This window comes from Amblyraja radiata, chromosome 7, assembly GCF_010909765.2.
Source record: "Amblyraja radiata isolate CabotCenter1 chromosome 7, sAmbRad1.1.pri, whole genome shotgun sequence".
Taxonomy (NCBI): Eukaryota; Metazoa; Chordata; class Chondrichthyes; order Rajiformes; family Rajidae; genus Amblyraja; species Amblyraja radiata.
In genome coordinates, this window is record NC_045962.1 from 18,116,996 (window position 1) to 18,144,171 (window position 27,176).

A 27,176-nucleotide genomic window follows, 5' to 3' on the forward strand; every position below is an offset into this window, starting at 1 on the left:
TTCCTATCTCTCCCTCAGCCCTCGGGCTCCTCCTCCTCCTTTTTCCTTTCTTCTCCCCGCCCCCCCTCCCATCAGTCTGAAGAAGGGTTTCGGACCGAAATGTTACATATTTCCTTCGCTCCATAGATGCTGCTGCACCCGCTGAGTTTCTCCAGCATTTTTGTGTACCTTCGATTTTCCAGCATCTGCAGTTCCTTCTTAAACAGTAGCAAAACTATTCCGGATAGACAAGAAAATTAATTGTTGAAATACTGAATATGTCTAGTGAAGAGTAAAATCAAGTCCATAGTTTTTCTAGTTAAGAGATACAGCGTGGCAACAGGCCCTTTGGCCCGCTGAGTCCACGCCGACCATCGATCACCTATACACTAGTTCTATGTTATCCCAATTTCACATCCTATACACTAGGGGCAATTTACAGAGGCCAATTGACCTGCATACCTTTGGAGTCTTTGTCTAAGTCTTTGGAATGTGGGAGGAAACCGGAGCACCCGGAGGAAACCCACAAGCTCAGAGGGAGAACATACAAACTCCACACAGACAGCACCCATCGATAAAGCTGCTTTCCTGAACCTACCAATATTTTAGGTCAAATATAACCAGCGGGCTATCAGATAATATATTTGCAAAGCTGCTTCGCAAGGATGTTTTGTTTCAATATTTAAATAAACTGCTGCAAAAATTAATTACATATGTTGTTACGTCATTCAAAAGTATAACACCCATCCATAATAACTTAATTTGTTGGGTTTGCTTTGAAAATCAAAGATGATTTAAACAGAACAATGAGTGCATTTTGCATTTTTCGTTAAAACAAAATATTTGAACACTTCTTAATGGTGAAGAAATGGATCAGATTTCCCATTTTAATCTTTATAAAACATGACCTTAGTTCAGTACGCTCATTGTCAAGGGATAGAACAGCACAGCTGCAAATAATTTTCAACCACGGTTTCCAGAAGGCAAACACTGGGCAAAGCAAATGTAAGCAATAGAACAGGGACGCAAGACGTTTTTAAAGATAATAACTAAATTCCAACTTCAAACGTGTAAGCTGCAACAAAGGTTTGTCTTTGCCATCATAATCCAATCTTGATAGAAGCCTGAAGTCCTTCTGAATGCTCCGACAATGAGAACGGAAACTTTTAAGCGTAGATATAGGGACGGCAAGAAACAAAGTGGTCAGGTTACATATTTTCATAAGTCTAAAACCACCACATCAAATGCCCAGCTAAATGTTCCAAGCTGTGAAAATGGAGCAGAAACTAGGTGAAATTCCAGAAGATATATTTATTTTAACTGCTCTAAGATGGGGTGGTTGAATTCCTCGGTGTCTCGTGATATAATTTTCACAACCAATAAAGACATTTTTGTAAATAATAGAAGGGGCCTCAATCCTATTGAACTGACAAATACAGAATACATTTTGCAACTGGGTAAAGCCTTATTCCTCATCGTACTTTCAGTCATTACACATGATCTGAACATACACTTACCTAGCTAAGCTCAATGAAAGTTCAAGGAACAGAGCATCTTTCAGCTCAACACGTTACAGCCCTCATGAGTCAACATCAAGTTCAGATAGAAAATCCACCCTCCACCTCATATGCCAACATTTAGAACTTTTTTTCTCTGCTGGAAATTTAAAGTAATCAGTCACCTTCATCCATTTGCATCTCCTCAGGATAGATTATTAGTACCCGGTTTACCAACCTTTTCCGCCCCGCTCCATCATCCCTTGTCATCAATCTCTCCTGTCCCCCCACCCCTCACAGATCTTTCTGATGTTTTTACCCCTTCACCTGTAAATTCAAACTATTTTTACCTTTAATCTTTTCCCAGTCCAATGCGACTTTAATTCTCTCTCACAGAGTCATAGAGCGATACAGTGTGGAAACAGGCCCTCAGGCCCACACCGGCCGACATGTCGCAGCTACACTAGTCCAACCTGCCTGTGCTTGGTCCATATCCCTCCAAACCCGTCCTTTCCATGTCTCTCTCCACAGATGCTGCCTGATCAGCTGAGTATTTTCAGCACTGTAGGAATATTTTGAACAACCTCGCTTATTAGTTGGTCTAAAAACTTGGTTGGATTACAAGCTCTGGCTAAAAGTATGATTATGATTGATTTACTCCTTTTGATACTAGGGTATACACTAAATCTGTGGATAAATACATGTGAATGCAATATGACCTTTTCTCTACTGTACACACTACACATGCATACCAGCACACAGGAGGAAATAAAACATGGGCTCAGCATAGATTGGTGGAATCTCTCTTGTAGCCAGAATCAAAACATGCAGTGTTTCTGACCTTGGTTTCATGAAGTGGAAGTTCAGGAAGAGGAGAGAGAAGAAAATCATCACTTGCACCATCTGTCTGTTGGATAGTAATCCCAATACTTGAATAATGCTTCAAAGATGTCAGGTGAAAACAGATTTTACTTGTCTGCCTCTAAAACAAAAACAACTATAAAATGCAAACCGTCTTAAAGCAATGAAGTTCATGTCAATTTACAGTAATGCATTTGTTGATGTAGGTACACTGTTATACTGTGTACTGCAGAGCGCTGATATTTTTTGGTGCTCATGGTTTTTAGTTGTCTTTAGTTTACTATTGTCACATGTACTGAGGTGCAGTGAAAAGCTTTTTTGTTGTGTGCTATCCAGTCAATGAAAGGAATATACGTGATTACAATCAAGCCGTCCCTCAACAGTGTACAGATCCCTGTGAACATCAGTACACCAACCAAACACATCAACTGGTGTCCCCTTATATACTCTTCCAGTCACATCTTCATATAGTCGTGCAATTGGACAACATGGAAACAGGGCATTTGGCCCAACTTGTCCATGCTGATCAGCGGGCACCTTTCCATATTAATCCCATTGCTCAGCACTTGGTCGGTAGCCCACTATGCCTAACTGGTTCAAGAGTTAATCTTCAACCCAGCCATCGAGCTTCGACTGCTCTCTCAGACTCTGTGTTGCAGGTACATATCACTCTGGGTGAAGGCAGCCTCCATCATACCATTCAAAATCTCTTCCTCCTTACCCAAAGTCAATGTCCTCCAGATTTCTGCAATAATTACTATCCATATCCCTCATACCTTTTTTTATACACCTTAATCTAGCCCCCTCTACTCTTCCTCTCCAGGAAGAATCGATCCAGCTGCTCCAGTTTCTCCTTTGTCTGAATTGTTCCATCCGACACAGCATCCAACCGAAGCTTCTCTACTCACTCTTCATCAGATTAGTCAAACATGATTATATTTTTATAAACCCATGTTGGCTCTGCTCAATCTTATTATTTGAGGTGTTCTTTATTGCATGCTTTGTTATTGATTCCATCAATTTTCTTTCTACTGACATTCAACTGTAAGGTTAATAATTTGTGGATTTTTTTCTTTAGTTTAGTTTAGTTTAGAGATACAGCATGGAAACAGGCCCTTTTGGCCCCTCGAGTCCGCGTTGACCAGTGATCAACGCACATTAGCAGCACCCTACACACACTAGGGACAATTTCACATTTACACCAAGCCAATTAACCCACAGTCCTGTTCGTCTTTGGAGTGCAAGAGGAAACCGAAGATCTAGGAGAAAACACATGCCAGACCTCGGGGAAAATCCACTTTCTGAAATATTGGTGTCACAATTGTTACTTTCTAATCCAGAGGAATAATTCCAGAATTCTCCAAATTCTGGAAGATGACCACATATCAAATATACAAAGAAACATAGAAACATAAAACATTTGTGCAGTAGTAGGCCATTCGACCCTTCAATACGATCATGGCTGATCATCCAAAATCAGTACCCCGTTCCTGCTTTTTCCCCATATCCCTTGATTCCATTAGCCCTAAGAGCGAAATCTAACTCTCTCTTTAAAACATCCAGTGAATTGGCCTCCACTGCCTTCCGCAGCAGATAATTTCACAGATTCACAACTCTCTGGGTGAAAAATTCCACACATTCACAACTCTCTGGGTGAAAATACAAAGCCACCTCCTTAAAAACTCTGGGCTATAAATGATCAGATGCTCGTTATTTCAGGCTCAGCAACATTTCTCGTGAAATTTTTGTCTGATATTAACTCATTCACTTCCTCATTCCCACCGGATCCTTGTCTCCCTTGTCCGTGCATCTTTTGGAAAGACAGATGCAAAATAATTGGTTTAAATCCTCTGGTTTGTTTAATTACTGAAGCCTACAAAGCCCTCCCCCTCCCCGGTCAGTCTGACCACCTCTCTCTGTTCCTGCTCCCCAAATACGCACCTCTGATCAGACATGTGAAACCTACCGTGAGGACAGTGAAGGTTTGGCCTGAGGGGGCTGTCTCTGTTTTACAGGAGCAGTTTCAGCAGACAGACTGGAGTCTGTTTGCTACCCAGTCCACCTTCAACTCCCAAGTGGACATCAACTCATACACCTCAACAGTTTTGGACGATATAAAATTCTGCACTGATAACGTCACTACCCACAAAGAGATAAAGACCTTCCCTAACCAGAAGCCGTGGATGAGCAGGGAGGTCAGACTCCTACTGAAGGCTCGCGATGCCGCTTTCAGATCTGGCAACGCTGAGGGATACAGCTCATCCAGGGCCAATCTGAAAATGGGAATTAGGAATGCTAAACTCAATCACAAACGGCGGATTGAGGAGCATTTCCAAAACAACTCTGACCCCAGGCGCATGTGGCAAGGAATCAAATCCATTGCCGATTACCAGAAAGTTAACACCCCCCCCCCCAGACAACGCCACCCATCCTGACGAGCTAAACCATTTCTATGCTCGCTTTGACCGGGACAACAAAACTCCAGCCATCAAAGTTGCTCCACCCCCGAATGAACAACCCCTCAGTCTCTCTACCTCTGCTGTACAAGATGCACTGAGCAAGGTGAATGAGCACAAAGCTGCCGGCCCCGATGGCATCCCCAGGCGGGTGCTCAGGGCACGTGCTGGACAACTATCCCTAGTCTTCACTGACATTTTCAATCTGTCACTGGCCCAGGGTGTTGTCCCCACTTGCCTCAAGACATCAACCATCGTGCCAGTGCCCAAACAATCAGCTACAGGGAGTCTCAACGATTTCCGCCCAGTGGCACTCACCCCTGTCATCGCAAATTGCTTTGAGCGGATGATCTTGGCTCACCTCAAAGCCAGCCTCCCCCCCACACTGGACCCCCATCAGTTTGCCTACCGGACCAACAGGTCTACAGAGGACGCCATATCGGCGGCCCTACACTCTGCCCTGACCCACCTGGACAACAACAACTCCTACATCAGGTTGCTGTTCATTGATTTCAGCTCCGCCTTTAACATTGTCATTCCCGCCAGCTTGATCACCAAACTCAGCGGACTTGGCATCTCCACCTCCCTCTGCAATTGGACACTAGACTTCCTCACCAACAGATCACAGTCTGTTAGGGTCAACAACCTCACCTCCTCCACTATAACACTGAACACCGGCGTGCCACAGGGCTGTGTGCTCAGCCCTCTCCTCTACTGCCTCTTCACCCATGACTGCATCCCTAAGAATGGATCCAACGCCATCATTAAATTTGCCGACGACACCACGGTGGTAGGACTGATCAGTGACAACGATGAGTCAGCCTACAGGGATGAGGTCCAGCACCTGACAGCCTGGTGTGCCAACAATAACCTCGTCCTCAACTCCAAGAAGACGAAAGAAATTATTGTTGACTTCAGGAAGATCAGAGGGGGCAGACATACCCCATCCATATAAACGGGACTGAGGTGGAGCGCGTCTCCAACTACAAATTCCTCGGGGTACACATCTCGGAGGATCTGTCCTGGTCCCTCAACACCTCCAAGCTGATCAAAAAGGCGCAGCAGCGCCTTTACATCCTGAGGAGGCTCAAGAAAGCCCACCTGTCCCCCCAGATCCTGACCAACTTTTACCGCTGTACCATCAAAAGCATCCTGACCACCTGCTTCACGGTATGGTACAGCAGTTGCACCGTAGCGGACAGGAAGGCACTACAACGGGTGGTGAAAACCGCGCAGTACATCATCGGTGCCCCGCTCCCTACCATGGATGCCCTCCACCGAAAACGGTGTCTGAGACGGGCCGGGAAGATCATTAAAGACCCCTCCCACCTCAACCATGGACTGTTTGCCCTCCTCCCATCAGGGAGGCGGTACAGGAGCCTCAGGTCTCTTACTAGTAGGATGAGGAACAGCTTCTACAATAATACCATCACATTGCTGAACTCGGAGTCCCGCCGATAGATTTCTCCAGTCCCTCCGTCCACATTGTTTGATTATTCTGTATTTTTATTTCTATATTGCACTACTACTACGGACTGACGCTAAACTGCATTTCGTTGTACCCATACTTTTATTTGTGCAATGACATTAAAGTTGAATTGAATTATTCACCATTATAAATTCTACTGTCACAGTCTGCAAGGGACGTCGCCCCCCATGCACCCTCTCCAGTCATTCTTATGTTTATTGTGAATCATCGATCTTCCCTTTCTTTGTCAAAGTTTTGGTCCATCTTTGCCAAGTCCTAAAACACTCGCAATCCTTCTCCAGATCTCATATTGTTATAAACCTTGTTCTTTCATTTAATACTCATCTTTAATTGCTCAACAGCCATAGAGGGCTTATTTTTCTTTTGGATTACTGTGCCATAATATATTTGGGGGGGGGGGGAATTGTGTGGTTTTTAAAAATTAATTGAAGAGGCTGAACCAGTATTTAATTGTCCATACCCAGTTGCTAACCACCCGCGCTGCAGTCCTCGAGATGTGGATATACGTCCAATGGTGTTAGGAAATTGTTCCAGGATTTTGCTCAGTGATGGAGGAATGGCAATATATTTCCACAAGAGGATGGTCTATGGCTTTGAGGGCAACTACCAGCTGGAGGTGATCCGATACTTTTGCTGCCCTTGTCTTTCTAGCTGGTAGAAGTCATGGGTTTGGATGGCAATGTCTAAAGCATTCTGTGGACGATACAAACAGCTACCACTGTGCATCAGTCTGCAATGGGGTAGAGATTAAATGGATTGTACTCTATCTAACGGAAAGACCATTCAGAAGCCTGATAATAAAGAGATGAAGCTGCTCCAGAGTCTGGTCATGCACACTTTCAAGCTTCTATACCTTCCGCCAGACAGCAAGAGGATGTAGAAGCAGGGAAAAGGAGGAATGATCAAGGTGGGACAACAGAACTAATGACTATTTTGATTTATTTGGGTGATGTATTCGTAATTTAATTTAAAAATCAGCAAGCTCCCCACAGCAAGAAGTCTGCAAATGTTCTAAAAACAAAGTGACTGATCTTTATACCTTACTTCATTCCTTTCACAGATTTTAATGGATTTTTTTTTTGTGAGCACAATGAATGGATGCTTTTACATTTTCCCACAGAAACAAAATTCTTTTGGTTTGGCAAGAAATAAAGTTCGCAAGTCAGCAAAACTTCAGAGAACTTTAAAAAAAGAGGAGAGTGTGGCAATATTTTTGTTTCTTTGGGTGCTATGCCAATAGAAGTGCGTATCGGACCAAACATTGTTTTGTTTGAAATAAAGGACAGGATGCGGACAGGATTTGGTTTGCTCATTTTGCCTTGCCAAGAAGAATTTCAGCTATTTTTCAATCCCTCACTTGGAGCCACAAACCAGGTGACTTTCAATTTGTTTCTGAAGTAAACAGCAACAATTCTGTGGCATACGACCTGTGGGATGCTTTCAGGACAAATACTTCCCAGGGTTTGAGCGGCTTAAGGCCTGCTGGGGATTTGGTAAAACAGATTCCTAAATGCGAAAATCAGATGGGAATTAGAGTGTTCAATAGGAAATAGGGCAGAGTAACCAATATATTGTACACAACAAGTAGTTAACACATTTAAATGTGGGTCACCTCCATTGTCAACCCAATTTTTCAATCTGTCAGGATTAGAACAAGCTGCTAGAGGAGGTAGTTGAGGCTGCGACTATGCCAATGTTTAAGAAACAGTTAGACAGGTACATAGATAGGACAGGTTTGGAGGGACATGGACCCAGCGTGGGCAGGTGGAACTAGTGTAGCTGGGACATGTTGGCTGGTGTGGGCAAGTTGGGTCAAAGGGCCAGTTTCCACACTGTATCATTCTATGACTCGACCTTAACTGAACCAATTTCCCATTGAAATAAGGGACATTTTGTTTGAAACAGCCTAATAGCATCTGTCCAACTCCTCTGCCCAGTCAAAAGCTGGGGATGGGACCTCACCAGCTGCCAATGACAATGGGTGGGGTCAGAGTTTGTAACTCATCATACAGCATTCCTCCAGCATTTTCCAGAATCCCATGCCATGTAAATTGTTCAAAAAAAGCAAGGTTCATTTTATATTTTCATTTTCAGTCAGAGAGGAGACCACAGTGTTCTCTGCCCACTGTGGCATCCGGGCCATCTCATCCTTTCTGACAAATAATTCAACCGTCCCCATGGAAATAAGGGTCCTTTTGTTTGAAACAGCCTGTCCGCAATCCGAGTTGGGTTATTCAATAATTAATTAAAAATATCATGTCATTTAAGCGTAGAAATTAGTCGATGTTGCATCACGTTCCACCTCAAAAGTAGGTGCCATGCATAAACAATGTGAGGGTCTGTACTCAACTAGTTCCATTGTTAAAAGCAACAGGACAGTTATTCCCATTAGACTTCGGAAATTTTAGTTAATGAGGTGGCATGTAACTTGCTGTACAACCTGTTCACTTAGATTTGCTTTCAATAAGTAGTGAACGATTAGTTGAATGATTTTTGTGGTCATCAACTGACAGAAAAAATGTGGAGCTGAGAGGCACCCAAGCGATTCCAAAGACCAAAACTGCCTCAGTTCCAAGAGCTTCACTTTTTGGTGGTCCAATTTAAACCTTCTCTGCGAACCTATAGGACAGGGATGCAGCATAAAGAGGGATAATAGACATGCACACAGTAAAATGCTCAGCTAGTCAATGATAAACAGCTGGGAAGCAGCAACAAAGCTAAAAGACTTTCAGATTTAGTGCACTTGGTGGATGAGGTGAGCTGCAATCTCATTAAATGTAACTATGGTTAAATTTAATGAGATGGTTTACTTTAGACTTTAGAGATGCAGCGTGTAAACAGGTCCTGCAGCTCACCGAGTCCGTACCCACCAGTAATCACCCCATACAATAACAATATTGTACTAGTACTATCCTACTAACACTATCACACCAGGGACAATTTACTGAAGCCAAATTAACCTACAAACCTGTATGTCCCTGGAGTGTATGAGAAAACCGGAGCAACCGCTGAAAACCCATGTGGTCACAGGGAGAAACTCCATACAGACAGCACCCATAGTCAGAATTGAACCCCAGTCTATAGCACTCTTAGGTAGCAACTCTGCCACTGCGCCACTCTGCCGCCCTAGTTATGTAGGTGACATTTTAAATTCATAGTTAAACGATCAGAATTAATTTATGTGTGTCTCAAAAAAGGTAGAAAAATAAATAATATTTTCATATGAATGGTATGTACATGGGAAAGTATTACATTTACAATTGAACTGATCCAAAAAACAACTAAAATTTGATTATGATGATATCAAAAATAGTCCATTCGGTGAGGAAGAAATTTGAGATTGCTTTTATGATACATCTCATCAACCAATCCAACAAAAATAAACACCATATCCCATTAAACATTCTAGTAACAAGTTCGAAATTATTTGCAATGCTCAATTTAAGTAAATAAATATAAACTATATAAAAAGCATTCAATAAATTTAAGGCAGTAAACTGAATTGATGCTGACAACAGTAAAAATATCACCAAAAACAGCATATTGTAATAATTTGAACCATAAACTACAAAAATATTAATTGGGACATTAAATTTCTTGAAAATATGAACTGTAAAATGTCAAGGCCTTTGGAAAAAATGTTTGTTCATAAAAGCAAAGAGAAAATATGACAGATTAGACACAGAAAATTAGGGTAAGGGTATATAAATGCAATGGTCAAGAGCTGCACCAACTTGGCATAAAGCACTGATGAATGCAGAGTTACAACACAAAGATTAGATCATGGTTAGTGTGGCAGTCTTGGTTTGACGTCAGGAATAGTAAAAATCATCTGAACATTTATCAGGGACGCAATTCAAAATAAAATCAATAAAAAGATAAATGAACAACATTGACTAAATTGAAGAGAGTAGCATTACAATTCATTTGGCTTTGAGAAAAGGCTAATAAATAGATAAGTAAATTGTTTCCCATTTATCACAATATTGTAAGTAAATAAATATTTTAATGTAATATGCAACGGTAGCTCTGCCATCTGTTTGAGTATTTTAATGTTCTGAACATTATGAAATATACACAAGATATCATTAACATATATTTTATCTAATATAACACAAATTAAAGGAATTAAATCCAGGATTAACTCTGTCTTTTCCTCCAAAGTTGCTGTGCACAACTCCTTCAGAACCTAATACTTGCAGTTCCTTCTTAAACACTTGTATTTCTCAGTTCCCAGTTTAAAAACAAAATATATTTGACTGACATGATCATTTAAAATATCTTGAAGAAATTTAAAAAAAGCACAAATTTACTTTCTACTCCAATGTTTCCTTCTCTCAAGTTTCATTACTGCACACATTGACTGCATTCATTTGCATAATATATACAGTAAGCATATTTGCTTTTAATTGTGATTGAGAACACTTTGTTCTTTTGTTTTACACAAAATAAAAACCAAAGAATAATTGCTCTATGGGGGTTCTCATTGTCAGTCAACATGCCATATAATGGACAGTTGTGATATCTTGTTTAATGAAAATGCTATCTATTCCAATTATCTGCAAGAAATGTGTATGTTTTAACCCACCTGCAGGCAAATTATTTTCAATACAGACCAGTTATAACTAAGATATTACTTTGTCAGCTGATGAATTTCTTAATCATTAATGCAAGCAGTAGTTCATTCATATCCATAATGATCCTAGGATCCAGTGAGATGGTCTAGACTAGGACTGCTTGGAAAAGATCTATAATGGTGGTGCTTAGAGATGATTTACAATAGCCGAGGTTGGCTGGCATTTTATTACTTTTTGGAAGCATGCCCAACATTTCACAAACAAGGCAGAGCCGATGCTCTTCGAATCTGTGATTGCGAGAAGACTACGGCACTGGAATGTGTGGGAGATTGATGGCTTATCCAGCAGTAACGCTGTAATCGGAGACAACTGTTTCTCAACACAAAAAAGTGTTCCATAATTCAGCAGTGGCAACACAAGAGAAGTGGGAAACATTGGGTAAGATGATGTCGTAGGGGAGCAATGGGATGAGAGAGGGAGTAATGTCAGGCAGAGGCTAGCAATACATGCCGTAAGCTCGGTCCAAGATGTGCACAGTGAGCTTTTGAACAAGCAAACATTTTGCTCTCTATTGCTATTCTACCTTTGGCACCTTTCTCTCATATCCATGGCTCCCTGGGGAGGTTCTGTTCCTTCACGCTTTTGCATTCTTCGCAGCCATTTGCAGCTACACAGTTACCTCAAATTATTTGTTTCACTATTACATTAATGAGGCATTACATTGTATGAAACCACTACTTTCCACAGCCACGAGACTTACTTATGCCACTTAATCTTTAGAAAAAAAATTCCAAGAGTCCTTCACTCAGTCTTTCTCATATGAGAAATAATGCAAATTTCAATTTTATTTCTGGAAACTAAAACGGCAGGCTGAGTGTTCTGTCGATGTTGAAAATACATGTGCCGTTGAATGTATACATTCAACAGCACAGATTACAACTTACTGTCCAGTAATAAAAATGAATAATCAATCCCATGATTAAATGGTAGTGTTTCCACATATCTTTTACATTACGTTTATACACAGAGAAAAGATGCTAAACATGACCATCTTATTTGATTTAAATCATGAAAATGCCACTGAATGATGTACTGAGCAAAATCAATTTTGAAAAATAAATAGTAAAAATGCTACAACTATATAGCAGAGTTTTTTCTCAAATTAAAGAAAAACTGCATTGGAATAGTACAGCAAGATGTGTACATGGGCCTTGTCTGAATTGAACTAGCATGTTTCTATAAAAGGAACACAAATGGAAAGAACAGTTATCCTTTTACTTTGATTTGAATCTTTCTGACACCGTCCAAAATTTTGAAAACAGCAAATGTTCAGACAGCTGTTGTGCCCGTTTAACTATTCTGCTGCAAAAATAACTACATCCTTAAAATTAAAGACAATTCTGTGTACTACCTGTCGTAGTGCAAACTTTAATGTTTAATGATTTTGCTTTCCTCAGTCCTCATCTCTGACAATGTTAATGGAACTGACGTGTGCTTTAAGCAATTCACTTATTTGATCATATTTTATTGTCCAGTTTTCCTGACAGTTCATTTGGGACAACTATTTCCAATAACCTCAAATAGCTTCTCTTTGCGAGCTTTGATGTCAACAGTTTCTCTTTTTATTTGCAGCTGATCTCTTACCAGTCTTAAATATTTTCAAAGAGGTAGACACCTATCCACTTCAAAGCATTTTTAAAGAATTAAAATTCACAAACGCTCTGAAAGTGAGAGAAACTAATTTCTACTTCAAATCACAGCAACCCATAATGCACACAATGGTCATGCAAACTGCTTATACTCAAAAGATTCCAGTCACCTGCCCTGGAGAAAAGTGTCCAGCCTTTTAAAATAAGCTGAGGGCTCAAAATGACAATGTTTAGGGTCTTCACTAAAAAGAAAACAATTCAATAATGAACATTAATCACATTTAAAATGTGTTATTTTTCAAAATAATTTGAGCATTTGAATTTTATTAAGAGAACCATGCATTTCCAATTTTATTCTCTTTTATGTTCTGAGATTTTCATTACTATCATTTGTCTTTATTCTTTGCACTTAAAATAAAATGCTCAGCTTGCTTTAATCTTTTCATCTAACTTTGAATTCCATGTCCCCTACTTTAATCCAGCTCCCTCATAATAGCAAATCAGTTAAAATTCTTTCACAAAAGCCAACATTAATGGGTAATGGGTTAAAGGATCAGAAATGAGGAATATGCAAATTAAACTGATTATTAATAATAAGAAATAATTAGGGCCCCAAAAGAGTTTCTATCAAAGGGCAAGTATTCCGACTACATTGTTTCACCGGACAGCCACCTCTCGTTTATCCAATGTTGGCAGTTAAAAGCAGCACTGGTCTGCAATCTTTGACAACTCTAGGAGAATCAATGATCACACACCAAAAACATGTACCAGGACAGACCACATTACCGAGTCTGAAGAAGGGTCTCGACCTGAAACATCACCTATTCCTTCTCTCCAAAGATGCTGCCTATCCCGCTGAGTTACTCCAGCATTTTATGTCTATCTTTGTGACTTTCCCAAGTATTGATTGTGGTTACCATGTAATGGGAAGCAATGTAACCAATCCCTACACTGCTAATCTCAATTATTAATTGCTCATTTTTGGTCTTAGACAGTTTGGCTTAAGGTGGAGGGGAAATATTTAAAAGAGATTCGAGGACACATTTGTCGACACAAAACATGATGAATATATGGAATGAGCTGCTGGAGGTGCGAACAGAGGCAGATAAAATCACAACATTTAAAAGACATTTGGACAGTTAAGTTTTAGAGGGATTTGGGTAGATAGACAGAAGACAGACACAGAAAGCTGGAGTAACTCAGCGGGCCAGGCAGCGTGTGAAGAAGGATTTCGACCCACATCACCTATTCCTTTTCTCCAGAGTTGCTGCCTGACTCGCTGAGTACTCCAGCTTTCTGTGTCTCTTGGGTTTAAACCAGCATCTGTAGTTGCACCATAGAAAGCATTTTATCAAAATGCATCACAGCTTGATTTGGGAACAGATCCATCCTGGACCATTGGAAATTGCAGTGAATTGTGGATGCAGCCCAGACCATCACACAAACCAACCTCCCTTCTATTGATTACATTTATATCTCACGCTGACTCAGCAAGGCCAGCAGCTGCACCCTGGGCACTCCCTCGTCTCCCCTCTCCCATCAGGCAAAAGCTATGGAAGTGTGAAAACGCACACCTCGAGATTCAGGGACAGTTTCCACCCAACTGTGATCAGACAACTGAACCATACTACCATAACCAGAGAGTAGTGCTGAACTACTATCTACCTATTTGGTGACCCTCGAACTATCCTTGATCGGACTTTTCTGGCTAAACGTTACTCCTATATCATGTATCTGTACACTGTAAATGGCTCTTTAGTAATTGTATTGTCTTTCTGCTGACTGGTTAGCCCACAATAAAAGCTTTTCACTGTACCTTGGTGCACGTGAAACTAAACTAAACTAAACTAAACCACTGTGCAGAAAGACATTTTGGTGGGAATGGATGAATTGGGCCAAAGGGTCTGTTATCATGTTGTACAACTCTTATGAAGTTTATGAGAAGTTTCTCTGTTGTTGTTTTTATATTGGCAAGTGCCGGCGGTGGTGGTCTTGTGCTGGTGGTCGATGTGGGGAGAGGCATATATGGAGGTGGGAGAACAAGTCTGAGAAAATTCAAGATTTTCCACAGCAATCACTTGCGAGGATGGATATATTAAAATCAATATTCACAAAAATTATTTTCCTCTTTAAAATTTATCCTCTCAAACTGCATCCACAGCCTTCTGCCAAAACCTAGCAATACTTTTCTTCCCTGATTCCCTCCACTCTAACCCAGTTCCCCCAACAGCCATTTAGGCTTTTTCCACCTTAGTACAGCTGAACCACTCAACACCTTCCCGCCTACTCCTAGAAGGAGCAGAAACCTAATTCTTCCTGGGATCAATGAAAAGGGTGCTCACCCACTGATACACAGACTATACTGATACAGGCAGTGAGGTAGCTGGCAACTTTGTGAATTACCTTCTTCAGCAATGAGTGGCCAGATGATATACTGCTTGCCAGTCCCCTTTGGAATTTTGCAAACTGGTCACCTTTGACCTGGTGGAATTGTGCCAATACCAGCAGTTACTGTACATCACATAATCACTGGGTGGCTGCCTTGGAAGAGCAGACCAGATTACTCAGAAAATATTGGCTTTGAAATAAACAAGCATATAATTAGAGGCAATTTGAACTCTGTAGATTATTCCCCGCAGGGAACTAATCTAATTTCTATTGCTGCAGAATGAAGATACTGTAGATTGGAGCTGAAAACAGGTAGGAACAGATTGGAGAAAAATCAACATAGGATAATGATTGGAAATTCATCATCTGTACGCCAGAGGTACTTAATTTGCTAATTTACTGCATGCGTTCTTCATGAAGAATGATTTGAAAAGTTAGAGGGGCTAATAACAAACGATCCAACTGACCAATGGAGATGCCATCAGGACTGCCCATGTTATAGTTGAGGAGGTGCTGGAGCTCTGAAGGTGTATGGTAGACAAATCTCCTGCTCTTGAACAGTTGGATCTCTGGTCAAGGTGGAAAGAAATTGCAAGAGCCCTGGCTGAGATTTATGAATCTTTGTTAGACTGGAGGGTGGCTAATGTTGTGCCTCCATTTAAAGGCTGCAAAGGAAAACCTGGGAACTTTAGACTTTAGAGATACAGCATGGCAACGAGCCCTTCGGCCCGCTGAGTCGGCGCCAATCAGCGATTACCCTGCACACTAGCACTATCCTACACACTGGAGACAATTTACAATTTACAGAGGTAAATTAACCAATTAACCTGTATGTTTTTGGAAGATGGGATAAAACCGGAGAACTCGGAGGAAAGCCACGTGGTCACAGGGAGAATGTACAAACTCCATACCGATGGCACCTATAGTCAGGATCAAACCTGGGTCTCTGAAGCTGTTAAGCAGCAACTTCACGGCAGCACCACAGTGCCACCCTGTAAACCTAACATCTTTTACCAGTAAGCCTAACATCTGTGGCAGGAGAGGAGGAGAGGTTACTGGAGAGGATTCTGAGGGATAAGATATATCTTTATTTGGAAAGACAGGAATTGATTAGCATATTTTTGTGGCATGGGACCTTGTGTCTCATGAATGTCATTGTTTTTTTTGCAGTAAGCAAGAGTTTGATGATGACAGAACTGTAGACATCGTCTACATGAACTTCAGCAAAGCCTTTCTTAAGGTTCTGCATGGTAGGCTGCTCTGAAAGGTTAGGCATGAGATTCAGGCACAGCTAGCTAACTGGTTAAAGAATTAACTTCATGGTAGGCTGTTTTTTTGAACTGGAGGCCTGTGACTCATGGCGTGCTTCAGGGATCGGTGATGGTCCCATTGCTGTTTGTCATCTAGGTCAATGATTGTAATGAAAATGCACAAGACGAGTTTGCATATGACCAAAGTAAGTGATATCATAGACAGTGAATGTGGTTATGAAGGGCGGCACGGTTGCGCAGCGGTAGAGCTGCTGCCTTAGTGCGCTTGCAGCGCCAGAGATCCGGGCTCGATCCTGATTATGGGTGCTGTCCTTATGGAGTTTGTACGTTCTCCCCTTGACCGCGTAGGTATTATCCGAGATTGGTTTCCTCCCACACTACAAAGACGTATAGGTTTGTAGGTTAATTGGCTTGGTGTAAGTGTAAATTGTCCCTGGAGTGTGTAGGGTAGTGTTAATGTGCGGGAATCGCTGGTAGGTGTGGACTTGGTGGACCGAAGGGCCCGTTTCTGCATTGTATCTCGAAACTAAATTAAAATTACAGTGGGATGTTGATCAGCTGAGCAATATTCAGTTAATTGAGGTATTACATTTTGGGATGACAAATCAGAGCAGGACTTTCACGTTGAATGATAGGACCTGGGAAGCGTAATAGCGCACAAGGATCTAAAAATACAAATATATAGTTCCCTGAAAGTGGCGTCACTGGTAGACAGTATGATGTAAAGGCTTTTGCTAAACTGGCCTTCATCAGCCAAAGAATCGAGTTTAGATGTTCGGACGTTTTGTTACCGTTGTACCGCTGCCCTGGGAGTATTGTGTTCTGTTTTGTTCACCCTGCTATAAGAAAGATGCCATTAAGCTGGAAAAAAATGCAGAGAAGATTTATGAGGATGTTGCATGGACTCGAGGGCCTGGGGTGTTGGGCAGTCTAAAATATTATTCCGTTCAGTGCAGGAGGTTGAGGGATGATCTAAAAGAGGTGTATAAAATCATGAAAGGAATAGTTAGGTCGAATGTACAGAGTCTTTCTGATCCAGGTATGGGAATCAAATGCGAGAGGTCATCAGTTTAAGGTAAGGAGGGGAAGATTTAATAGGAACCTGAGGGGTAGGTTTTTCCACAGTGGGTTACGGTTAGATGGAAAGAGCTGCAAGAGGCAGGTGCAACCACAACATTTAAAATGCATTTAAACAGTATATGGATAGGAAAGGTTTGAAGGGATATAAGCCAAATGCAGGAAAACGGAACCACCCTGATCAGCGTGGACAAGTTGGTCCGAAGAGTCTCTGTTTCCATACTATAATATACATACAGCAATGTCATATGTATGATAGTCTAACCAACCATTGTTTAGAAACTGGAGCTCATTTATCAACAGCTGGCATGGTGCAAAGAGATAGGGATTTCAGTAGATCCTCAAAAATATATCCACCCACTAAACTCAAAAATATTTTAGAGCATAGCTAGTTACATAAGTAAATGCTGCACATTACATGAACACAGCAAGAAGCTGCAATTAGCAAATGAGATATACAGTCGTGTTAGTCAATTTTGGTCTTGTTGAATATGGGAGGACTGTTTGCCAGGATTGCAGTGGAATGTTCTACCCCTGAGATAGTCATCTGAGGCAGGAATGATGGGCTTAGTTTAGTAGCTCATTCTAAAAATGGCATTGGGACTGTACAGCATGGGACATCTTATGCTGAGGCGCCAGCTGAGATTGTGCATGCATGTTCAACTATGAAGTCTAATGAATCAACATAAGGTACCAAAGCACCATTTGCAAATGGGGAAAGAAAATATATACAATAGCTGCTATGGTATAGTACCTGAGCACACAACTTGCAAGTCCAAAATGTATGGTAATAACCATTATTTAAATTTACCATGCGTCTCCTAAAATCTATCAAGATAAGCATTATGCCTTAAGAATAAAGATTTTCAAAATAGTATATTTCAAACTTGAATAAAGTTTGAAATATACTATTTTGAAAATCTTTATTCTTAAGGCATAATGCTTTTCTTGATAGATTTTATATTTGTTGAGATTACTTGAATAATCTAATTGTAGGAAGACAAGCTCGTTGTTTAAGATATTGGATTGGTGTTCACAGAAATTAATGCAATAGCCGAAAGCAAATATATTATCTTGGCTGTCAAGTTGATGATACAAGAAAACATCCACCTACCTTTTTTTCTACTAAAAGCCCGGTTCATGTTGGTAAATGTTCAGCAGAAATTTCAGTGGTGCTGAGTAGTTTTTTCTGAAAATAACAGATGAAACAAATTATTATGCAATCATTTTTCACTCCCAGAACAATCCAGTAATTTAATCAAACACCAGTGTTAATTCAGTAATTTTCAACATCAAGCAGTGAGCAAAAGTTGTTTGCTGTAAGTCTTCATGTATGATATCAACAAATCTGAATTAAAGCTCAGGGATATCTTCCTACGGCAATCTCTCTTCAAATACGTCCTTTCAGATAGCATTTGTATAAAATGCTGAGCTACCAGTAATACATCTCAAAAGGTACAAATCATAACATTAACTGACATAACTTTGCAATGTAGATTTGCTCTGGGTGAAGTTCATTGGAATTGCTAAAAGATCTAATGCGAGGCTATAATGAGGCAGAGTACATCATTATAACTCTCATTTCAATGCACTAACTAATTTTGAGCATTTAATTTTGCCATTAATTTCTCTTCTAAAGCCAAGAAGCCAAGATCTTATTAACCGCAGAGTTAATTTTCTGACTTTAAAACTCCCTTTGCTCTCTAGTTATACCTTCTGTGAGCTCGTCTTGCATACAAGAACCCCCTCTGGCTCCTTCAACTCCTTTGCCATTATAATACATACTCGAAAGACCATTAGCCTACCAATAACCTCCTGGTTCACATCCTTACTAATATTGTTAAGTTTCTTTTTCTTAAAACTTCTCATTCAAATATGGTATTAACACAATTCTTAAAGCTCTTGAAACCTCACTTCTTTCAAGCTCTTGGGAGAAGAAAAAAACTTTCTTCAGTCCTACAAAAGGAGGTGTGAAACCTCTCAAATTCTCCTGTCCGCAGAATTCCATGTTGGAATCTAATTAATCATGTTTCTGGCTTTGTAACAGCTACGACACAAAGCCACAAAGGAAAAATCTATGTATCGTGATAAATCTAATCTATCATTTTTCATTCTTTTCGACCTAGTTTTGGAATTAATTTATCACACTATCTTCTCCAAACACCTCTCCATCAACATTAATCTGGCAACAGACCAATCTGACTTCCTGCAATCTCATCTACTCATTCTTAAACAGTAAATTACCTTAACAAGCCTGCACTGTAACTTTTCGTGACTCATGTTCACTCCTATTTCTCATCTGTACACTGCCCATTGATGACAATAGACCTATTTCACTATCACAACTCAATAACTCTCCATTCTTACAAATGTCATCCTGTTGAATGAGCAGACATTCCCTCCGACACACATTTTGGAAGACTGAAATGTTCAGGAATATTGTATTTATTCCTTGTCACAAACTATGCACTCTGGCAACCATTTGTGGCTCAGTCAGACTGTGCAAACACTTTGGTTGTATTTGATTCGGAGATGAACCCTGAAGAGTTCTGTTTATCACCAAAATGGCCAATTTTTATTTGTGTATCACGGCCAACTTGTGCCTCTGCCTTGACTCATTTACTGTTGAAACTACCATCTAGTTACCTTCAACAGCCACTCCTGGTTGATCCTACCTGCTGCAAGTTAAAGCTATCCAAAGCTCTGTATCACAGAGAGGAAGAGAACTATATAGTACAGAAACAGGGCCGTTAGCACAATGAGTCCTTGCTGATCATCAAGTAGTCATGTATATATTTACTGGCACCTGGTCCACAGCCTTCTAATATTTTGGTGATTCAAGTGGTCATCCAGATACTTAAATGTTGTGAGAATCCTTGCCTTCACAACCTACTTGCGTAGCGATGTTAACTGTTCACCAATCATACTTGCACTTGTTGATCTGGATTGACTCTATGTTAAGGAGTACATCAATTTTGAAATTGTTGTGGTCGTTTTAAAAACTCTCAATTGCCTTGCCTCCTCTTCATCTTGGATCTTCTGACCAACCTGCAAAGACTTAATTTCTTCTTGAAATTTGGCCTCCGATGATAATCGCAGCCACTTTAACAGCCAAGGCCCCAAGGTCTACAACCTTCTTCATCACACATTCCTCCTTTGAAATGTTATTTATATCTACATCATTCTTAAATAACCTAATCAAGATGGATCAGCCTGGACACCAGCCTAGATTCCAAGTGCAGTACCCCACATCTGCACTTTCCCAATGTGAATGTGAAGTAACAATCATGCTGGCCATCCATATCTGGAGACTTCCAGCAAGGTCACAACAGTGGTCAGGTGGTGTGGTCCTGCCCCAGCAACACCAAAAGCCTTTTACAGGAGGCAAAGCTTTGTCTCCTGTCAAATACTCAGAGACATTTAAAGCATCTGAATGAAAATAATTGTAAAAAAAATAAATTCAAAAAAGTTATCAATTTACCTATCCTTCTAACTTCCAGGCAAAATGAATGGAGAATCTGATCTCATCCCAGGTTGATGTGGCATTCAATTAGAGAGATGGATTAGCATAATGGTATACTATGGTATTCCCAGCAAAATAGGGCCCTGCTACTACTCTACGTACAAGGCACAAGAACAGATGTGTCGAAATGTTTCACTCAACATTTTCCACATTAACAACAGGGCTGCACAATGTCCAGGCATTATTTACAGAGGAATACATGTAAGTCCATGGTTCATTCCAGCACCACTGGCTGCACCTAGCACAGTTCAGCTCAGTATCTCCAAATGTGGCTACAGTTCAAAATATATTTGTTGTTTAGAATTATACAAAACTTTCTTTAGCCTACAGCTGGAGAACAGCGTACAGTTCTGGCTGCCACACGCGAGGATGCGATTGCAGAGGACACAGAGATTCACCAGGATATTACCTGGATAGGAGAGGCTGGGTGGACATACTTTGCTTTATTTTGAAAGGAGAAGACCAAAGGTGACCTGAAAGAGCAAACTAAATAATGTGAGGCAGGGAAAGGGTGGTTATTGAGAAACTTTCGCCTTTAGCAGAAGTGTTTATGGTCAGAGGGAAAGTTTTAAGATACTGTAAGTGGTAGGAAACCTAGAGAGGATTTGAGGACAATATTTTTATCCACAGGATGGTTGAAATATGGAACTCGCTGAGAAAATGTTGGAGCCAGGTACTATTGGAAGACTTTTGCAAGATGTAACCTATAGACTCTGCCAAATAATCACAAATATGTCCTGCAATATCCTAAACATTAATATGCCATAGTTAAGATATTAAATTGTTTACATGCCTCAAATGCAATATTAGCTAACACACCAGTACCATTGCAACTTACAAGAAATGACTGGAATTATATGGTGCAGCCGGGTGAACAAAGTTTACCCTCGATCAGAGCAATACATACTCACATGCACGCACACACAGAGCCACGTGACACAACTATGGGGCATAAGACACAGCAACGGTGATTAAAGGCACCAAGTCATGCATGACATCACTTTGGTAAATGTCAATTGCAACTAGACCATTGCCATGGATTAGACTGAATGCAACATGTTTAACGATTTACTTAAAGTACCATTAATTGTGCCACATGCTTTTCTTTTCCCTAACTTATTTCTGTCGGATTGAAAAATAATTCAGAGTTACCCCTGAATATAATTACAAAACTATTAACTGCATTACACACTTTACATGCCTGACAGGTCACTTCTTAATAGATGGTAATGGAGTTTTTTGTTTTTTTTAAAACACACTTTCAAGCACGCAGTTTACTTAACCATCATCATTCATTTAACGCCAACTACTGCGGACTACACTTCACTACTATCCTCATTCTTCTCTTTTTCTATTACTGGTTAAAGTTTAAAAAAAAAGAAGTTGTACACTAAATGTATTATTTTGCATATCTTGATTAAGATGTATGTACATTGCTTCAATTAAAAAAAATTGTAAACACATTGAGCAATTAAATGAAACATATGACATAAACGTTGACTTGCATGGAAGGATATCTTTAATATGTGAACCTTGAAAATGACTGCTCAAAATGCATCAAAATACATCAAAACAATTCTTAAACTGTGCTCACCAAATAGCCACACATGTATTCTGCAATATGGATCACTGACCAGCAATCATTGAAATGCCACACTGGAATTATCACTGCTCATGGGTATTCTAAACCCTGTAGAAGAAGGGTCAGAGCCAGCTGTACTTTTAGAGAAGGCTCTGCTCCTTCAACATCTGTAGTAAGATGCTGCAAATGTTCTACCAATCGGTGGTAGCCAGTGCCATCTTCTTCACTGCCGTGTGCTGGGGTGAAGTTTGCAGATGCCAATAGGATCAACAAACTCATCAGGAAGGCTGGCTCCATCTTAGGGGCGGAGTTGGATTCATGTGAGGTGGTCTTGGAGGGGAGGATGCTCCTCAAACTGTGGAGCATCCTGGACAATACAGCTCACCCCCTCCATGACACACTGGTCAACCTGTGGAGCACCTTCAGCAGCAGACTGGTTCCACCATGATGCAGCACAGAATGCCACAGGAGTGACTTCTTCCCTGTGGCTATCAAATCAGACAACTCCTCCCCCTTCTGTTGTGGGATAGACTGAGACTGACTTCCCTTCACCCCCTCCCCAATCTTTGCACGTCCCCAATCCTTTCCACTCGTCACTTTAATTTAATGTTTCATGTATTTTGTGTTTTTATTCCGAATGGCAGATCAATTTCCCTCCTGGGATAAATACATTTCTATCATATCGTATCCTATTGTACTATAAACAACTGCATTGCTTTTTCTGTGCTCAGTTGAGTTTAATTACGGGCATTTCAGGCCCGTAATCTGAAACTTTCCAATCTGAATGCTTTAGTATTGCACTGGTATTTGCATTTTTACCCAAGGTACTTTGCTCTGCTTGTCTCACCAAACTGCTTCATTTTTGTTTTCATTTCATGGGCACAAGACTCACTTCATTAAGCTTAATTAATATATATTCTTTAATGTAGGAATTTATCCGTTTCTTTCTGGTGGTCTGTGTAGATACATAATACAAAAAATGAAGTGTGACCGAGATGAAACTTCAAAAATATAATTAAAATTTGCAACTTATAGATGACCACTTAATAATTGTTCAACTTTGCAATCATTTTCTTTCCTCATCACCAATTTCCTTACCTTGCCAATTGACAATACAAGACAATCCAAGGTGATTCAAATTTATTCAAAGCTTATTTTTCCGATATATTCATTTACAATCTAGTGGAGCATTTACTACCTGTTCAGGAAGGAGGGACAAAAATGTTCAAGGACAAAATTAAGCATAAGAATGATTGCATCCATTTATAAAAGAGAAATTATTTTAATTGAGGCAATTTGCCAATACAATTAACAAGTGACAAGGCTTAACACTTTTCTGACATTATATAATAGTTTTGTGTCATGGTGTCAGAATTGCAATGAAGTCCTTAATGTCAGCAAAAAGAAAAGTTGCATGTTGACTTAACTGGGGAGAGGGAGGGGGGGAGTGGGTGAGATGAACACATACAAGTCCTTATCAACAGAGCTGCTGTAGAAATGGGCAATGACATCACGTACGTTGACATGTTCGCAACCTCACCTGATTCCTCATGCTGCCTTGGTGCGACAGAAAGAGCATCATGGAATTGAGTTTATTTAGCACCTTGGGTGAATTGGCTGGTCCATAAAGATTCTCTAGAACTTTAGTAGATGTATCATGGAAAGTATTCTAATGAGATGCATCTCGGGCTGATATGGTAACTACAGACATTACCCGACTTATGTAAACTCACACTAACATAAACAATTCTGTACTCAGTCCCTAGTGCAATCAAGGTGGTTTGTAATTTCCACACTGCACGATCACTAAAGTTTACATCGGAAAAAAGCTGGAAATAGTGACGCCACTTACCCAGAAGGCCACACACTGCAGAAAGTGTCACAGTGAATCGGAACTCAAGTTTACAAGTAACTTGAGTGAAACACAAAGTGCTGGAGTAACTCAGCATGTTAAGCAGCATCTCTGGAGGGCATGGGTTTACATTTCCTCCACGGATGCTGTGGTGAGGTTTGGAATCATTAGCTGCTCCCCAGTTGCATCTGAACGCTGCCGAGATAGGAGCAATAGTGCACAGCATTGACATGCGGTTTGAGTCAATACTCTCAGTGAGTTATTTTGGGCAGTGTACGGAAACGGACAGAGAGTTGGCGATTCCGGCATGCGTAAAATCTGACTTACATGAGGCTTCATGGAACGCAACCCTTATGCAAGTTGGGGAGTGACTGTACTCTGCTCCTGACTGCCTGAACCTGCCTGAAGAGGGTAGTGAATACAGCTCTCTGTTTACCACAGGCTTGTCACTTCCTTCCACTTAGCCCATCTTCATGGTGCATTGCATCAGGAAGTATCGGCAACTCTGGCTATCCCCTTTTCCCTCGTCCATCTCCTGGGAGAAGATACAGGAGTTTGAAAGCCCAGACGTGCCAACGTTAGAACAACATTTCCTCGTGGCTCTTGAACTCCTACACCAATCAGGTTTCACATGGGGTGGGAGATTGCAGCCTTCACGTGGTCCACCTTGTTTCGACCAAGGCAATCAACCGGACGTGCACAAATAAGATCAAATAGAACAAGTTGACCTACAACTTTAGGCTGTGCACGCCATACACAGGAAGAAGGAGGTTTCTCATTTCCTTTGCAGAGGTGCTGTCACATACTCTTGACTCCATCCCATTCAGTTATTCTGTCGTTGGAATTTAGTATTTATCGTGCTCAATTTCAGATTGCAATACTACCTTTGTACCAGACTGCTGTTCTGTATCCGTAGCTGCATTTATTGCATCTATCATTGTCATATAGTGTTTACTCTATGAGCTTCATGAAAACAAGGAATGTCATTGCACCCTGGTATCTATGACAATAAACTAATGTGATCTGATTGGTTCTTTGGTGTTTGATTCATCCTAGTTGATGGAAATAAACAATAGACTGAATTTTGAAGTCAGCAATAAAGACATAACACGTGACATTCCCCACACAGTTAGCCAGCTTTGTTTGCATTTGAGCAAACCAGAACTCCCAATTTAGTGCCGTAACTTATGCAAGCAGACCAAATAATCCAATAACCCCCAGGGCTGCAGAATCATAATGCTCAATAAACCATGCCCTTGGAATGCAGCACAGTTCCTTTGCCAACCTAAGTATTTACATGAGCAGTCCACATTAACCGAGCTGCTCAAAGGTTGTGTATCTCAGTGGGAGAGCCAGTATCGTCAATGGCTAGCATTATCTAAAGTTAGCATGAAGTATTTAATAGAGCTGTGTTTTTTATGGCTGGCAGATGATCTGCAATGGAATTGTTAAACATGGCAGTGCACGGTGTTCTCTGTGGTCTTTGACAATTGTACGGAATCTTTAGTGAAGGATGCCACAGACTATCAAAGGTGAATGTATCATGGATACTGTAAAGAGGTGTTATCGACACACTGTAACTTTACTTCATTTTATTCATACTGTATTTTTACAGAGAGCACTAGCTGTACGTGGTCTGTCACGGAAACTAGAGAGCGATATGTGGGTGGGGAGGTTGTAATTATACTTGTTATATGGGGAGTGGTTAGTAGTGATGAGGTAACTATATTAAAGGCACATGCATATCTCATCTACATCCTTCCCCTTGGAAACGAAAGGCAAACAAAGTAGTGACAGGGCGACCACGTCTCATGCGCTAGAAACGGTTAAGCAAAGTCGCCATAGCGGACAGGCGGCTTGACAACACGTCCCGACCGGGTTCGCATCTCGCCATCTTCCCTCCCTGCAGGAAGAAGTGGAACAGGTGCAGACGGCCGAACTGGAACGGGGGAGCTGGGAGGGGACGGAGAAGACAAGGGCAGAAAGGAAGGAGGGGATGCGGGGTCAGCAGCGGGCAGCGCGCGGGCAGGCGAGGGAGGACGAGCCGGAGGAGGATTGGACTGATAGAGCTGAGAGGGTAAAGACCGTGGCATGCGAGGGGCGGCGGGCAGAGCATCGCCCGGAGGCCGAAATTGCAGTGGGGGAGCAAAAGGATCCGCGGGCGGCGGTCGTGGCTCGTTGACGAGCTGCAGGTGTTGGCGGCACCGGCGGTAGACGGTTCCTGCATGGTCGACGAGATAGGACCTAGGCGACCCAGCAGAGGCGACGACGGTAGCGAGCCTGGAGTGACTGGAGGGGGACGACCTGGCCGGGGAAAAGGCGCGGCAGGGGGCGGCAGGACTTGTCATGGGAGCGCTTCTGAACATCGCGCTTAAGGGCAATGCGCTCCTGAACAGCAGCGGGCTTGAGGACAGAGGGGATGAGTGAGCGCTGGGCCACCGGGATCGGAGGTCTGGTAGTGCGAGACATGAGCCGCTGAGCAGGGGAGCCCATTGCAGGGTCACGGGATATGTTGCGAAGGTTAAGGAGGGCTAGGAAGAAGTCGGAGTTAGACAAGCGACATTGTTCCAGCAAGTTCTTTGCACTGCGGACGGCGCGCTCGGCCAGACCATTGCTTTGCGGGTACTCAGGGCTGCTGGTGAAGTGGCGGAAGTTCCAGCTGGTAGCGAAAGCCCTAAACTCGGAGCTCGTGAATTGGCTGCCGTTGTCCAACTGCAGGCTGGCCGGGGTGCCAAAGGTAGAGAAATGGTAGCTTATCGACAATGGCCGAAGAGGTGAGGGAATGCAGCTGGTCAACCTCGAACCAGTTGAAGTAGGAGTCGACGAGGACCAGGAAGTGTTTGCCTCGCCACTCGAAAATGTCAGTGGCAACCGCCATCCAGGGCAGTTCGGGTGCAGGCTGCTGCAGAAGCGGCTGTCGTTGCTGGTGGGGGGGGGCGAGACTGTTGCAGGTGGAACACGAGGAGACCCTCTCCC

The 27,176-nt window shown here is 41.6% G+C and overlaps 1 protein-coding gene across 6 annotated transcripts in view; it reads right to left on the minus strand.

Moving 5' to 3' along the window:
* The window catches only part of gulp1 (GULP PTB domain containing engulfment adaptor 1), a 370,296-nt gene that overhangs the window by 139,490 nt on the left and 203,630 nt on the right, over positions 1–27,176 (minus strand). For 5 of the 6 annotated variants that reach the window (XM_033023788.1, XM_033023789.1, XM_033023791.1 and 2 more), the window contains one exon: positions 18,358–18,432. In XM_033023788.1, coding sequence (XP_032879679.1) covers positions 18,358–18,385 — 28 coding nt within the window. In that variant the 5' untranslated portion in view covers positions 18,386–18,432. Of the gene's footprint in view, positions 1–18,357; positions 18,433–23,446; positions 23,471–27,176 lie in introns of those variants that run through there. The other variant, XM_033023792.1, reaches the window with a different exon arrangement.